We start from the raw sequence: 15613 nt of genomic DNA, 5'->3' as shown, positions 1-15613 counted from the left end.
CCTTGAGGTCCTTTCCAACCCTGACACTTCTGTGATTCTACCCTTCAGAGCTGCATATGCAAGTGTTCCAAATATATCAGCCTAATCATTCCATAGAAGGAGAGAGGTGATTGTTCCAAGCTGCCACATTGTGCCTTCCCCCCACCCTTAACAAAGTACCTGAGGACCACACTTCAGCAAGAAAACATGAAAACACTTGCCACTTCATTTTTTATTCACTAGAAGGAGTCAGCCATAGAACATGCAAACTGTGTAAGACTTCAGAGACCAAAAGCTGGGTTTGTGGCTCACACCCATGTGTCTCATCCATGCTGTGCTGGGAGCTGCAGAGATGGGTTTTCACTGAAGGTCCTGAGTGCAGTTTACAGTGGGCCAGATCATATTTCCCTCATGTAAAAGGCCAAACATGAATAAGAAGGAATTAGACTAAAATGATCTTTATAAATTCCTTCTTTCAAAGCTAAGAGCTTTGGTGGCAGCCTAAACCCCTTCAGGAAACAACAGTGGCACAGGATTTGATACCAAGAGTAGTAAAGAGCATCTTGCTGCTGACATTTTACTTTCAAGCAGGTAACATTACTTGGAGAACTGTGTTTCTGCAAGGCACAACAGTTGCATTGCCAGAGCCATAAATACCTGCCAGTACCTGAAGGGATCCTACAGAAAGGCTGTAGAGGGACTGCTCATCAGGCTGTCTAGAGACAGGACAAAGGGGGAATGGTTTGAAGCTGAGGGAGAGTAGGTTTAGATTGCATCTTCAGTATGAGAGTGGTGAGACTCTGGAACAGGCTGCCCAGGGAGGTTGTGGCTGCCTCCTCCCTGGGGGTGTTGGATGAGACTTTGAGCAGCTGAGTCTAGTTGAGGGGTTTCCATGCCCCTGGCAGGGAGGGGGGAGTAGATGATCTGAGGTCCCTTCCAAGCTGAGCCATACTATGACAAACACACCACCCACTCCCCTGCACTTCATGCCTCCCTCTGCCAACACTAAAGTGACACCAAGTGCTCTGTGTGCTCTGTCTACCCAGGTAGAGCTTCCACAAACAGCTGCATGACAGCAAAAGCCAGTGACAGGTTTGCTTACATCTGTTGTTTAAAACCTGCAGAAAAAGGAAATGAACATTTCTGGAGCATAATTGCTTAGCACACTGCATGACTCACAGGAATACAACAGCCTTGAAGCTCAAAAGCAAATCTCAGCACATGCTAATGGATCTGCAAGCCCCAAGAAACAGATTTCTTTCTTTAATATGAAGCCAGACTATTGAATGCTTGTCAGAAAGTCATGGAGCAGTTAACCCCAATCAAAGAAGGCTGACAAAAAGCTGAAAGCAGTCATTCTGATGGCACTTTCACAGCATAACAAGTTTCTTCAGCACATACATGCAATAGAGAAGTTCAAAGGCTCAAATGCTGGAGGACAGAGGCATATGTCTGCCAGGGAGCATTCTGGAGCATTTTTGGCCTTTACATTTACTTTCTTCAGCCTGTAAAGTGGTTTTGTTTCAACTGCTGCTCAGGAGCCTCCTACAGGACTGAATCAGCACCACAGCTTGCTGCCTGTAAGATCAGATGGGAGGACTCCAATCTCCTGCCCCCAGCTTTCTGGGAGTATCTAAGGTAATTTCTGAAGGGATCCTACAGGAAGGCTGCCGAGGGACTTTTCATCAGGGTGTCTAGAAACAGGACAAGGGGGAATGGTTTGAAGCTGAGGCAGAGCAGGGTTAGGCTGAAGCTGAGGCAGAGCAGGGTTAGGCTGAAGCTGAGGACAAAGTTCTTCAGTGTGAGGATGGTGAGTCTCTGGCATAGGCTGCCCAGGGAGGCTGTGGCTGCCTCCTGCCTGGGGGTGTTGAAGGCCAGGTTGGATGAAGCCTTGAGCAGCTGAGTCTAATTGAGAAGTGTCCCTGTTCATGGCAGAGAGGATGGAGTAGATGACCTCTAAGGGCCCTTCCAACCTGAGCCAGTCTACCAAACCAATTTCCTAGCTGGCATTTCATTAGCTTTCTCTTTTGCTTTAAGACTAACTAGTACCTGCTGGGGGAGCAGGATGAGATGGCCCACCAAGCACTGCAAATTTCTCTCTTATGGCTATTTTAGATCTTCAGGAAGACTAGATCCTAGTGGCAAAACAGGCATGGGCAGGTCTGGAACCACCCTGGCAGTTTTGCCACATTTGGTACAAAAACACAGACACATCTTGGTAATTATGCAGAAGACATCCATGGAATATGTAATCTTTCAAAACCCTACCTGTCCTTAGCCCTTGGTAGTTCCAAGATGATTAATTCTTCACTGTTCTGCTCACAACCATACTTAGGGTACTTTGTTGCCAAGCAGGTTGCAGGTGCTCAGTTTTTTCCAGAGCTGTGTTTTTAGGCATGAAATTGGTACAGAAATAAGCAGGTTTACTTCAGGCTCAAATGAGCTGGGAACAACACTCAGGCTCTTAGAGGAGGAAATCAACTGCTGTGCTCTTCCCTTTTGTCACTTTCTTAGCTAACAAGCACGCCACATAGGTGCCTGTGCCTTGCTGTCCCCTTAGCTCAGAGTGGGTCTGTGTATGACTACAGACAGGACCTCAATGTACTCTCAGTGGCTACTAATGGACCCAATTCCAAGGAAAACAGGTCTGTAGAACTGGAGTCACAGCTGATCCCTGCCTCATGGGGACCAAGGCTCAAGTCTGCCTGAAAGCTGGGCCACAGAGCCACGTGCCAAAACCTGCCTGCACAAGAAGCAGGGAGGAGGAGCTTGGATGTATAAATCTGCTTAAGATCCCTGGAAAAGGCTCAAAAAACCATCTGCTGCCCTGACTTAATTTTACAAACTAAACAGTTTCAGGACTAATAAAAATTCTTTTGATAATTTTATGACAGTTCAGGGAATAGGCAGATTAAAAGAGAAGGCAGAAAGGAAGGGTTGGGTTTTTTTTCCCCCTCCCTTTTGGAATATAAGCCATTTGGGAAGAGCTCCACATACCTTTGAGGCATAGAGTAGAACGAGACAGTGGAGCCTGGTGAGTCCATTAGGACAAATCCTGTGCTAAAAGCACAAGGCCCTAAGCAGTCACTTAAGGCTGACCCTACAGCTGAAGTTCTGGGAGAAAGGCAGCATCAGTTCAGTTAACAACACCCTGATATTAAAAGGAACATTTACAATGGGAACAAACTATCTAAAGTGCCTGGAAACAAATGAGCCCTGCAGGTCTCCTTTTTACACTTCAAATGTAATAACTGGACAGGTTTGGGGTTTTTTCCCCCCCACACACACACTGATTCCACAAAAATTCATCTCAGTTTGGTATGAAAGTCCATTAAAAGCAATACCAGAGAGGCCACCTCAAGCAAACATTCCAAGGCTACAAAGAGCCAGTGGCAAGTTCCAACCTACAAGTTTTTATGCTGTTAGTGTCTGAGTAACAATGACTGCACCAAGGACAATTACTGCCTTGCTAAAGCACACATTTATGCTTTCATAAGTAAATGCCAATCAAGTCCTGGGGACTGGTGGAGGATTGGAGAGTTTCTGACTGTTCTGTGCAACCTTTGCACTGCAGTTAGGAAATTCAGTTAACCACAAGGACGTATTTAAAAGGATGCTATGTGAGACAGGGACATCCTAAGGTTATTGATGCTTTCTAACATTGTTAATATTGCCTCCCAATACCTGAAGGGATCCTACAGGAAGATGGGAGAGGAACTTTTCATAAAGGTGTCTAGTGAGAGGACAAGGGGGAATGGTTTTGAAGCTGAGGCAGACCAGGGTTAGACTAGAGCTTAGGAAGAAGTTCTTCAGTAGGAGGGTGGTGAGACTCTGGAATAGGCTGCCCAGGGAGGCTGTGACTGCCTCCTCCCTGGGGTGTTGAAGGCCAGGTTGGATGAGGACTTCAGCAGCTGAGTCTAGTTGAGAAGTGTCCCAGTCCATGGCAGGGAGGATGGAGTAGATGATCTCTAAGGGCCCTTCCAACCTAAGCCATTCTATGAAATAAGCACCAGTTAATGAAAACATTTTCAAGTAACAGTTAACCTCAACATGCTGCAACATTAACCATTCAGGTTGCATCAAACACCCTACCAAGATAAACTGGGGATCATTTTGTGTCTGTGAAAGACATTCTAGATGCAGGATTACAGCACAGGTTCCTCAGTGCTGTGTTGCTAAATGAGTATGATCCTATATTGCATGCACTTCATTTCTGGAAAGGTTGAATCAGCTTCTAAAATTATAAACAAGCATTCTATACTGTTAAGAACTGCACTGAGCACAAACTGCATTTGGAGTGACAGTTGCCATTCACATTATTGTGATATTTGAGGTATTCTTGAAGGGAAAAGGCACCCAGTGAGGCTGTTGGATCCAGAGGTACTGAACCACAGGACGTGTTCCATTAACGCCCTGTTGAAGAGAGAGACACATTTCAGTACAACCACTTTTGTTCTGCAACTCTGAATGGGCTTGGCCTCAAGATGGACACTCATCTGTACTGCTTGCAATCCTCCATTTCACCAGTGATACTCAACTGTTGCTTTTGAAAGGCATGGAGCCAGCAGACATTGGCTTGGCCTCAAGATGGACACTCATTTGTACTGTTTGCAGTCCTCCACCACTGACACTTAGCTGTTGCTTTTGAAAGGCATGGAGGCAGCAGACACTGGTTTGGCCTCAAGATGGACACTCATTTGTACTGTCTGAAATCCTCCACTATTGACACTCAGCTGTCACTTCTGAAAGGCATGGAGCCAGCAGACACTGGCTTGGCCTCAAGACGGACACTCATTTGTACTATCTGAAATCCTCCACTATTGACACTCAGCTGTCACTTCTGAAAGGCATGGAGCCAGCAGACACTGGTTTGGCCTCAAGATGGACACTCATTTGTACTGTCTGAAATCCCCCACTTCACTATGGATGCTCAGCTGTCACTTCTGAAAGGCATGGAGCAAGTACCCATGCAGCTGTCTCTTGTGTAGGGACGAGAACAAGTTTTACTTTCTACAGCACTGCCCACAAAGGCAACCAGCAGAGAGAGCTCATGACAGTGGTTTGAGTAGAGTGAAAAACAAGCTCTCCTCCAAGACAGGGATTTCAGCCTTTTTCCCCCACACAGAAAAGAAAGGGGCTACCCATTAAGAAAAGAAGCCTTGGACAAGTGTTAGAGTCAAAGACCTCCAGCACATTATTTTCTCTCTCTGCTCTGTTGTTCACAAGCTTAATGTGAAAACCATGAGTCATTATGCACTACCATGGCTCACTTACTTGGGCTTCCACTCCTCAGCGGTGAAGAGCTGCGGCTTCGAGACAACTGCAAGACAAAGAGAAGAGAAGTCAGGCTTGCTAAAGATCTGGCCCCAAGAAAGCCACCTGGGGACCCATCAGCATTCAGAAAGTTTGCAGTTGTCTATTGCTACAGCTCCACTGCTAAAAAGACAAATTCAACAAGCTTCTAGTTTTCCTTCCACAGGTAACAGGTAAAAGTGACTCTCATTTTCAATACCCAGGTTGTAAGTGGAGGGCACCTATGGCAATTGATTAAGATGGGCTCACAATTAGTGGGAAAAGCACATTATTTTTATTGAAACTATTTGAAATCTAGTGTAACTATACCCTAAGTAGAACTCTGCCAAGGTTTCACATCTCTTATTACTGCTACCACAGTTTCTCCCCTCCTGCCCACTCTGTACTGATTTTCTGCTCCTTAGAAACATTGGAGGGTAAATTTAGATCACTAATTCCAGGAGGCAATAACCATGGTGCTGTACTGCAAGATGACTAAAACACTTCCAGATGATGCCATTAGCTATTCAGAAGAGCACTGAAGCAAGGGGGAGGAGGAGGAAAGCATTCTGAGATCCACAGTTGATGCTTCTGAGAATTTAACTATCACCTACTTCTCATACAGTACCCCCACTGATAATTACACCAGGCAACAACTGTCAGCTCAGGTTCACCTCACTCCAGAGCCAGCAAAGGCATTTCTTCCCAATGCTCAAGTGTACATGTGGTGCATCAGCATGTTTAAAAGGTTGCTATGTTCTGAGTTTAAAAACATTCCATGCTGTTAACACTGCCAGCGTTCAGCTGAGGCTTACGTGATGTGACCGAAGAGGACTGGTGCTACGGCCTCGGCTTCTGCCTCGACTCCTACTTCTGCAAGACCACTGCAAGGGAAGAGATTGACAAACCTCTCTTGAGAGAAAGCCTTTATTAAAGAGACTCAGCAAGCAGACTTGCCAGGATGGAGGCAAGGCTTGAGGAGAGAGAGCAAACACACAATAAGCTTCCTCCTTAGAACAGGCTCTGCTAACAATCACACATCTGCACAGTGATTAGTTAAGGCAAATGGAACCATTCATCCTAAAAAGCAGGATGAGGCACTCAAACCTGACTGATATTTGATGTACACAATTCCAGCCAGCTAAGGAATGATCAAGAATTCACCTTTTAAGATTAAGAGCATTTAAATCCAATGGCTTCCCTTAACATGCTGCTCAACAGAAGTACGTACCAGAGCTCCTCTTTTAGTGACTGCCTCTCCCTTCACGATGACAATGTCATCTTCCATCAGAGCAGGCCAGACATGGTAGGCCACCAAAGCAGCTGTGAAATCTGAGTCAAAGCTACGATGGTACCTGTGGAAACACAGCACAAGAAATGCCTGCATCTAAGTGCCAGAAGATAAATACGTGCTGCAAATCACCAATGAGGAGAAAAGGCAGCCACAGGTTATAAACCTCTTGACAGTATTCATAGGGGTGTCTAGCAAGAGGACAATATTTGAAGCTGAGGGAAAGCAGGGTTAGACTGGATCTTAGGAAGAGTTCTTCAGTGCAAGGGTGGTGAGACTACAGAATAGGTCACACAGGGAGGTTGTGGCTGCCTCCTCCCTGGGGGTGTTGAAGGCAATGCTGGATGAGGCCTTGAGCAGTTGAGTCTAGTTGAGAGGTGTCCCTGGCCCATGGCCAGGAGGTTGGAGGAGATGTTCTTTGAGGTCAATTCCAACCTAAGCCATTCTATGAACCCATCTCACCTGCTGTGCCCAGTCCAGTGACCTGATAAGAGCCTGTGTGATTAACAGTGTCAAGCCACTTCATGATAAAACCTGATTCATTTTTGAATACCAAAGAACCTGAGTGAAAATGAAGAGCTCTTACTTGTTCTCACTGAAAAGCTCTCCATCAGTGCCAAAGGCAATATCAAGAGGAGGGAGGAGAGTCTGCATGGAGAAAGCCACACGGCACAGCTCCCGAATCAAAGTGCTGATCACAATGAAATCAATCTCTGGTGGAAATGAAATCTTTGGGTTGATGTTCATGGAGCGGATTACCTCCTGAAAAATAAACACAGCTGAGTCAGTTGGAGCTCACTAGCAGGGAGATCTCTTCTATGGATGCCTCTTAGCTGTCTACATTCAAAACCCCAAAACCAACACAACACAACCCCCAGTGTAAGAAGCTCCTCACAGTGTTCTCTTTGGCTATTCCAGAAAGCATTGACTTCAGAAATAAAGCACTGCCACCAGTCTTATGAGGGAGATGCACAGAATTTATTAAAGACAACAAAAGAGATTCTGACAGACATTCCAGTCACAGGCAGCTAAAGAAATAAAAGTGATTACTGGGCCATGCCACAGCATTATTGTGGAAAATCATAGAATTGTTAGGGACCTCAAGGCTCAGCCAGTTCCAACCCACCTGCCATGGGCAGGGACACCTCACACTACAGCAGGTTGCTCACAGCCACATCCAGCCTGGCTGCAAACACCTCCAGGGATGAGGCTTCTACCACCTCCCTGGGCAACCTGTGCCAGGCTCTCACCACCCTCATGGGGAAGAACTCCTTCCTATCATCCAATCTCAATCTTCCCATTTCTAGTTTTGCTCCATTCGCCCCAGTCCTATCCCTCCCTGACAGCCTAAATAAACTGCTACAAGACAAAACCCATGCAATAAACTTTCTGCAGGTTAGAGAGTATCTCCAGTTTATGCACTCCACGTGTATCAGCTGCTCAGACAGATCAACAGGTCACCTCCCCACTGCCCTTGACTTACGTTGACACTGGCTTGCACGTCATACAGATCATCATGGCGAACTATATAATCCAGGACAGCATCTTCAAGTGACTCAGGACCTGTGTGACCCAGAGACAGAGTCTCTCTCACAAGTATTTTGAACTGCCTGTAGGCCATCTTTGCTGCATGAAAAGATTCCTGCAAACAAAGAGCATCCAGTAAATGCAGCAGACTGATCAAGTTTCTTTTAATCACTTAACTCTATCACCATTGCAGGGAGGAATATAAAGTGCTGCTGCAAAAAAGTGGAAGTTAAAAATAGTGCTCAACTGGGAGGACATCTCTGATTGAATCACATATGATTTGCAGGAGACAGGATTGAAAAGCTGCCCACCTAACCCTCTATTTTAGGCAGGATCCCATCACACATACACAAGCAATGCAATCAAAGATAACCAGAGCAGAAGACTCAGTAGCTGCATTTTCTGTGCAACATATCAGACAAGAGCATCTCTTGTCTGTTAGGAGGAAAGGTTAAATTGGAATGCAACTTGGATGACAGCTGTGGGGAAAAAGTAGCCAACACTTCAGAAAGTGCAGTGCTCCTGGCATCACACACAGCTTGACACAGGTAGGTACTACAGCAAAGAAGCTGCAGTACAGAAAACTGAACTAGCTCTTTAGACTGAGCCCATAATAAAGGTTATTTCAAGGGACCAAACAAAACTAGAAGCAGCACATAGCTACAGGGAAAAGGGAAGCATGACATGGGAAGATGTTTAGCTCACTAAAATGTAGTATTCCCAAAGTAATTAATCTCAATGAGTGGTGGTGTTTAGTGCAGGAATTCTCTGCTCACAGCCATTCAGTCTTATGCACCTGCACTGTAGACCACTGTCCCTGTTCTAGTGCTAGAGAAGGACACTAAACTGAGAGTTCAGTGTGAAAGTATGAGAGAAAAGAAAACCAAAAGGGAAAAAGAGATCAAGTTTTCTTCTCCACACCTTACAGAAATGCTAATTTCCACAGTTCAATCCAATCCAGCTAGAACATTTTATAACACATTTCTGTATACCATCTGCCCAGGGAAGTGGTGGAATAATTGTCCCTGCAGGTGTTCCAAAAGATGTGTAGGACCTGGGACATGGTTTAATGTCCATGGTGGAGTTAGGCTGATGGTTGGACTCCATCTTAGAGGTCTTTTCCAACCAAAACAATTCTGTGACTCTCAACATCCTTTTCCTTACCACAGCTGCAATGTAGATGATCCTCTGCACCGTCTCCATGTCGCTGGTGTATGTCCTCAAAAGGGTCTCTGCATCCAAACGTTCCTGAGCATAAATGTCACCGAAGCGAGCCACCAGGCGGGCACGACGGGAGGCGTTAGTGCGCCTGGCTCGGCCCGGGGAGCAGCTCCTCAGCAGCAGAGAGCCAGGGAACTTGCCCTCACCACGCCTGGGGGAAGGAGAGCGGCTCCGGGCTAGCCTAGCACAGCCAAGGAATGAAGCACAGAATCAGCCAGGTTGGAGGAGACCTCCAAGATCATCAAGTCCAATCAATCACCCAACCCTACCTCATCAGCCAGACCCTGGCACCAAGCGCCTCATACAGCCTTTTCTTAAGCACTTCCTGGGACAGTGACCCCACCACCTCCCTGGGCAGCACATTTCAACGGCCAATATCTCTTTATGGGAAGATCATTTTTCTAAGATCAAGCCTAAACTTCCCCCTGCACAGCTTGAGACTGTGTCCTCTTGTTCTGCTGCTGATTGCCTGAGAGAAGAGACCAACCTCCACTTAGCTACAACCACCCTTCAGGTGCTTGTAGACAGCCACTTCACCATCCTCAGATGGTTTTTCCTATTGCAGAGTTGTGTGTCCATTTAATATTGGGGGCAAGCTGAGACTTTCAGCCAAGCTACAGAAGTCAAGCTACAGCTGGTTAGTCCAACACAAAAGCGTTTGGGTCAATGCCCTTTGTGGGCTAGAGCCTGAACAACAGCAACCAAAGTCATTCCTAAAGTTTGTGTAGCCTAGCACTTTGTTTTAAACAGTAAGGGGAAAGGCAAACACTTGTGGGGTTGTAAAGTCAAACAAGTGAGAGGTTCTGGCCCATAATGGTACGGTATTCAAAGAGGTCTTGTAAAGAAAACCAGCTAACCATCGCTGGTTATTCTCCACAGCTGCTTTCAATGTATTTTGTAAAGCTGCTCTTCACTCTTCTGCCAGAAACTTAACATCTGACCCACATTAAAACTTCTGGGCACTAAGAGAACTCAGTCAAAAAGAGTTTGTTCCTCCGTAACAGAGTACAAAAGCTTGGCTTTCATTTATGCTTCAGTTTCAAATGGAGTGGAAATTCATGCTACCCAACGTGAGTATTTTCTGATTCAGTGACTTCTGTGAATAATGCCTCTACCTGCTGTGGAGAAGGGACTTCCTGGCATCCAGGATGGAAATCTCATCCCTCAGTAACTGAATCTGCTGCTCATAGTCATTCAGGCGCTCTAACTTCTTTAGGGCATCCTTTTCTTGTGCACGGGAGGTCTCCAGACTGAGGAACACAGAATAAAGCCAGTCACAAGATGTCCTTCTACCAATGCAAACTGTCTAGCAGTTAACCATAGAATGCTCTGGGTTCAAAGACACCTCCAAAGGTCATCCAATCCAGCCCCCTCTGCAGTCAGCAGGGACATTCTCAACTAGATCAGGCTGCCCAGAGCCCTCTCGAGCCTCACCCTGAATGTCTCCAGGGATGGAGCCTCAACCACCTCCCTCAGCAACCTGGCCCAGCGTTCCACCACCCTCATAGTAAAGAGCTTGTTTCTAACATCCAATCTAGATCTGCTCTTCTCTAGTTTGAAGCCATTGCCCCTTGTCCTGTCACTGCAGGCTTTTGTAAACAGCCTCCCTCCATCCTTCTTGTAGGCCCCCTTCAGGTACTAGAAGGCTGCTATTAGGTCTCTCCTCATCATCCAATAAAGAACAGAAAGAGAGGAGAAATATTGAGCCAGTTCCTTAAATACAGAGAAGTCCAGAGTTTAAAAACCCCCTAGTCTAAAGCATGCTCTGAATTACACCTTAAAATGTAGAAGTATACTGTGGCAGGAGATACCACTGGGTAACAAAACCTGCACTAGCTCAGATAATGAGGCCTAAGAAACTCTTCTTTCTCATATTCAAGATGTTAACTAAAGCAGTTCAGTTCTCTTTCCTACAGTTTAAGTCTCTAGGTGTTTTCTTATACCAGGTCCTCAGGTTCTTTTCTTTGCTGAACTACATTAGTCAAAGAGTATCACCAATGATGTTAGTCAAGTAATCAAGATTGAATTACATCAAGTCTAGACCAGATTTGCTCTGACAGCCCAGGAGATCGAGATGTCTTGCAAAACATGCTTTGATCTAAGTATGTGAGATAGTCTATGGATGAGAGTAATGAGATCATCAGCTACTCCAAGTCTCAAAACCCAAGTTTACAGACAAAAACTGAAAGAATTCACATTTTGAAAAGGTGATTCACAGAACAAGAAAATAGCACCTTTGCTTCACTCAAAAATCGAGCACCCAGATGTTCAGATACCATAATACTGTCATGTTGCAGGTCTTGCTGCACTATAGCTACTCAATTGAGTTTTACTGAGGTTTGCTGAGCAAACAGCAGTTCATTGACTGTAATTCCACCAGGAATGGTGGAAAGGTCATGCTTTTGTCTGGAATGCTGGCAGGCTTTCCAACTCCTCTGCCAGAAGGAAAGCCTACAAGGTCAGTTTATGAATGTTGGGTGTGACCATACAATTTGTAGCCCACTTTGCAGGGGACACACAGACAATCCAGAGCCTAAATGTGCTTTGAAGCCTGGATTCTAAGGCAGGCACAAAGCATTTCACAAACCTCCATCAGTATTTAGATGTCAACAGAAAATTATGGCTGGCTGAAAACCAAAAAATAAACCCCAGAATGAGAGTGGATTGCCTTACTCTTGTTGCAAATGGTCAAGCTGTAGACGAGTTGAAGTCAGTTCTTCCTGCAGCTCTTGCAGTTTAAAGGACTGAGTGCTGGCCAGCTCATTCAGTTGTCTCTCTTTCTCCAATGAATCCTACAACAAAACATATCCACACTGCTTGAACATCCTGCCTTACAGAATCCTTCAGCAATGCAGTTCAGCATAATTAGCAGTTGATGGTCTAAAAACCTCAGTAAAGGCTGTTTCCAAAGGGACTGAAAACAAAAGCAATTGCTGTCCTAGACACACAAGCAGTACCTTCCAGGCACACACACACACAGACAGAACAAGGACTCAATTGCATTAGGAAAAGCATTCAACTGATTTACACTTCCTGATGGAGAATACAGAAGTAGACTAGTACACATGGAGCTCAGTTCTGCAGCTTTACACAGGCCTACCAGAACCAAGTAACTGAGCAGCAGGCTTTTCTTCACATTTTGACTGCCACGTGCAATGACAAATCCAGAACACTCAACATGTCAATGTAGCATAGCTCTCTTTCCCTAGAAAAGGAAGGCAGTGCAAGACCACAGTTTCCCTTCCAAAGCAAATTGCTCCATATTGTCACTGATTGCTGTGAAACAGCATAAGCCTGAGGAGGCCAGAAGGAGCTTTAATGACCTCTTTGATTTCCCTTTCAAAGGAAACATAAGAGATCAAACAGAGGAAGAGTGCAGTTGTCTCCATGAGCAGTTAAGGACATATTTCATTAAGCAAAATGGGGGAGGGAGGCTGCTGTTGACAGAAGGTCACGAAAGCTCTCCTGCAGGTAACATCACACTGTTCTAATCCTTTAATGTCAATTTGGTACATACCTGAGTGAGAGAGAGGTTGGTTTCCAAGAGCCTTCTGGAAGCAGCACAGGAAAAACAAGTGCCTAGCCATGGCAGGAGACGAGTTTTTATTGTTTCCATACCTGCATAGTTCCCACCTAAGAAAACACATACATTAAGAGATTAACTAACTGACAGAAAGAGGCAGAGCTTAAAAAGAAGACCCCCTATGAAAAGGTGTCAGTAATAAAACAAGACACTGATTTACCTTCTTGAGATGTTTCACTGAGGATTGCAAAGAGCTGCCCTTGGATCTGAGAGTTCAATTCTATCATGTCACAGCACTGGTTCAGATTCTGGTCACAGGAATTAATCTGCAAAACAATAGATATGAATAGATCTGCCTGGGCTCTGCTACTCAAAAGCATTCCTGTTATGATGACTTCTTCCCTATGGCTACATCTGCACAACCTTTCCTTACTGCAACCCCTGAAACACTGATCTTCAAACGATTCACACTGCTAATGGGCAAATGAAGAAGACATCAGGGCTTCTGGCACCCAGTTAACTCGCTTGAGCCAGCTTACTCCTTCCCCCATTCAAAAAGATGCAACCACAAACATGTCTAAAAGAGTCATCATCATAATTATGCATCTGTGAAGCAGCCTTTCAACACAGACCTTTCTAAAGCAGTAAGAGAGGAGACTCTTGCATAAATCAACACATTAGTCCAAAAGTTGGTTTTCTGTATTAGCTGATGTAATACCAGGCTGTATAATCCCCAGCAACATGAGGCCTCCATGCAATTCAATCTGATTTTTAACTGAAGAATGGACAGACTTCAGCATTATGCCTAGGAAACAACACAACAGCAAAACTTTCAGCAAATGCAATCCTGAAAAGGAGTTGATGGGGTTAACCTGCCCAGGATGTTACTGCATCTGCCAGGAGATCACCTACTTTGGACCTGCTTCCTTAATCTTGACCCCTAACCTGAGTATCATCTCCAGCATAGACTACCTCCCATAGGGCTTCAGCCTTTAATGGCTCCATATGGTTTTTACAAGCTTCTAAAACTGCCCCCCATGCCCCTGCCAGCTTGTGTTTTGTTTGATACAACATGCTTTCCTCAGGCCTCAAGGGGCAGTCTCATACCAGAGCATCACTGCAAAGTGCATTTTTCCAGCTCATTACACCAACATCACACCCGTGGTGCTCCCATCTGCCAGCTCTGCAACAGCCACCTCCTCTTCACTTTCCAAGACCTCAGAGACTACCCCCACCTCACTTATTATAGCAAGTCCAGCCCCCACAAGAGTGGGAGCTCAGCTCTCCAGAGGTCTACCTCCCCCACCCATTGGCAAGCTTTGCTCCTCCGGCTTTACCAGCTATACTCAGACTCCTTATCAAAACCCTTCAAGGATTTACACTGACTATGAACATGCTGCAACTCCTACATGCCACAATGTCTAAAAAAGAACTGCCTCCCCCTGAAAAGGCTTCACTGCTGCTCAGCACCCTTTCTCACAGCACACGGCCACAGGCTCATGGCCAAGACAGCTCTCGGTGCCCTAAAGCTAATGGCTCTTGGTGTCACAGGAGTGAGAACTCTGCCAAGATTCTTATCGTAGTTTTAGGCTATGCCTTTAAAAGTTTGTTATAGATTTTGAGCAGAAAAGTAGAAAAAGATAAATAAATCGCTATTGGGTGTAAAAAGGAAAACTAAAGATAACTCTTAGCTGTCAAGTCTCAGATCATCCTTCCCCCATTTTGCACCTCCTCTACTCCTTCCACAGGACTGCGCCCTCAGTCTCTTCTCACCTCTTACTCAACTCCACACATTCCACTACGTCCACCTGCAGCCATCTCCTCATCCATGTCCAAATTTCTTTCCTCAGACGTGCATCCCTCACTTCTGAAGCCCTTCTGCAGCCTCCCAGCTCTAACAGGTTTCCCACCCAGAAGAGCTATAAAGTTGGGTACCTCCGATCTCACTTTCAGCATCCTTTTCCCTCACGTTTTCCTGACTGCTCTCAGGCCACAGGTGGTTTCTTCAGAGCACAGCCTCACCCCTGGCCCTTCCACCTGCTGGCCGTTTTGCCTCAAAGCTCTTCTTTCAGCCAGACTTAAGTCATTACAGCTCAAAGCTCTTTTAACCTCCAGTCCTGACTTTCAGCGAGCGCTCCAGGCGGTGGGCGTTAAAGCTGCGGTAAGCAGGTGCACGTGTGGGGTCACGACCCAGACCGACCTGAGCGCCGAGCGGCGGCCACCACCTGCTGGCCCAGGGCCGGGCGGGGGTCCGGGCTGCGCTGGGCGGGAGGCGGTGGGGAGGGGGCCGCCGCCGCTCCGCGTCCCGCCGTCACCGCAGCAACCGCAGCAACCGCCGCACGGCCCCGGGCACCGCGGCAACGGCGTCCTGCCGCCCGCTGCGCTAGGGGCTCTCCGTACAGCCCCCCAGCCGCACCCGCCCGCGCGGCCCACCTCGTAGTCCCGGTACCAGCTCTCCAGCTTCTCCTGCAGCACCCGGGCGCTCTCGCTGTTCGCCAGCCTCCTCAAGCCGTCGGCCATGGCCAGCTGTCAGTTCGTTCCTGGAGTTGGAATGGGACGACCTGCGCTGCTTCCTCTGTCTCGTCCGGTTTGGTCTTGCCCCGTCGGTCCAGCAGCCCTCCCGCAGGCGGGCGGCGAGATGGTATCCGCCAGCCCGGACCCGCCGCTCTGGGCGGCGCTGCCTTCGCGCCGCTTTTATAGTCGCGATTGTAACGTAGGCCGGGACCGGCGCGGCAGCGGCTGCCATGGCGACGCGGGCTAGGGCGCGCCTCGGTTGTGGT

General features: G+C 46.7%; 1 protein-coding gene across 4 annotated transcripts; it reads right to left on the bottom strand.

The window, feature by feature from the left end:
• Nucleotides 1-201: 201 nt before the first annotated feature.
• On the bottom strand, nt 202-15540 carry SPATA18 (spermatogenesis associated 18). Of its 4 annotated transcripts, none has more exons than XM_068137680.1 (12): nt 15267-15540; nt 13054-13159; nt 12828-12943; nt 11984-12102; nt 10426-10560; nt 9254-9491; nt 8046-8204; nt 7149-7324; nt 6503-6626; nt 6087-6155; nt 5254-5299; nt 202-4392 (listed from the first exon to the last, which is right to left on the bottom strand). In XM_068137680.1, exons 1-12 carry the CDS (start codon nt 15351-15353, stop codon nt 4385-4387), a joined length of 1383 nt encoding a protein of 460 aa, XP_067993781.1. In that variant the 5' UTR covers nt 15354-15540; the 3' UTR covers nt 202-4384. The 4 variants fall into 4 exon arrangements, with proteins under 4 accessions (XP_067993781.1, XP_067993783.1, XP_067993782.1 ...); XM_068137682.1 differs by having other exon boundaries at nt 15283-15332; XM_068137681.1 differs by lacking the exon at nt 15267-15540 and adding an exon at nt 13941-14123.
• Between the last annotated feature and the right edge of the window lie 73 nt (nt 15541-15613).

Source organism: Melanerpes formicivorus, unplaced genomic scaffold, assembly GCF_026170545.1.
Source record: "Melanerpes formicivorus ecotype bairdi unplaced genomic scaffold, bMelFor1.0.p_v2 SCAF_4, whole genome shotgun sequence".
In the NCBI taxonomy this organism is placed as follows: Eukaryota; Metazoa; Chordata; class Aves; order Piciformes; family Picidae; genus Melanerpes; species Melanerpes formicivorus.
The sequence above is the reverse complement of the archived record's forward strand: the minus strand, read 5'-3'. Positions and strand labels throughout refer to the sequence as shown.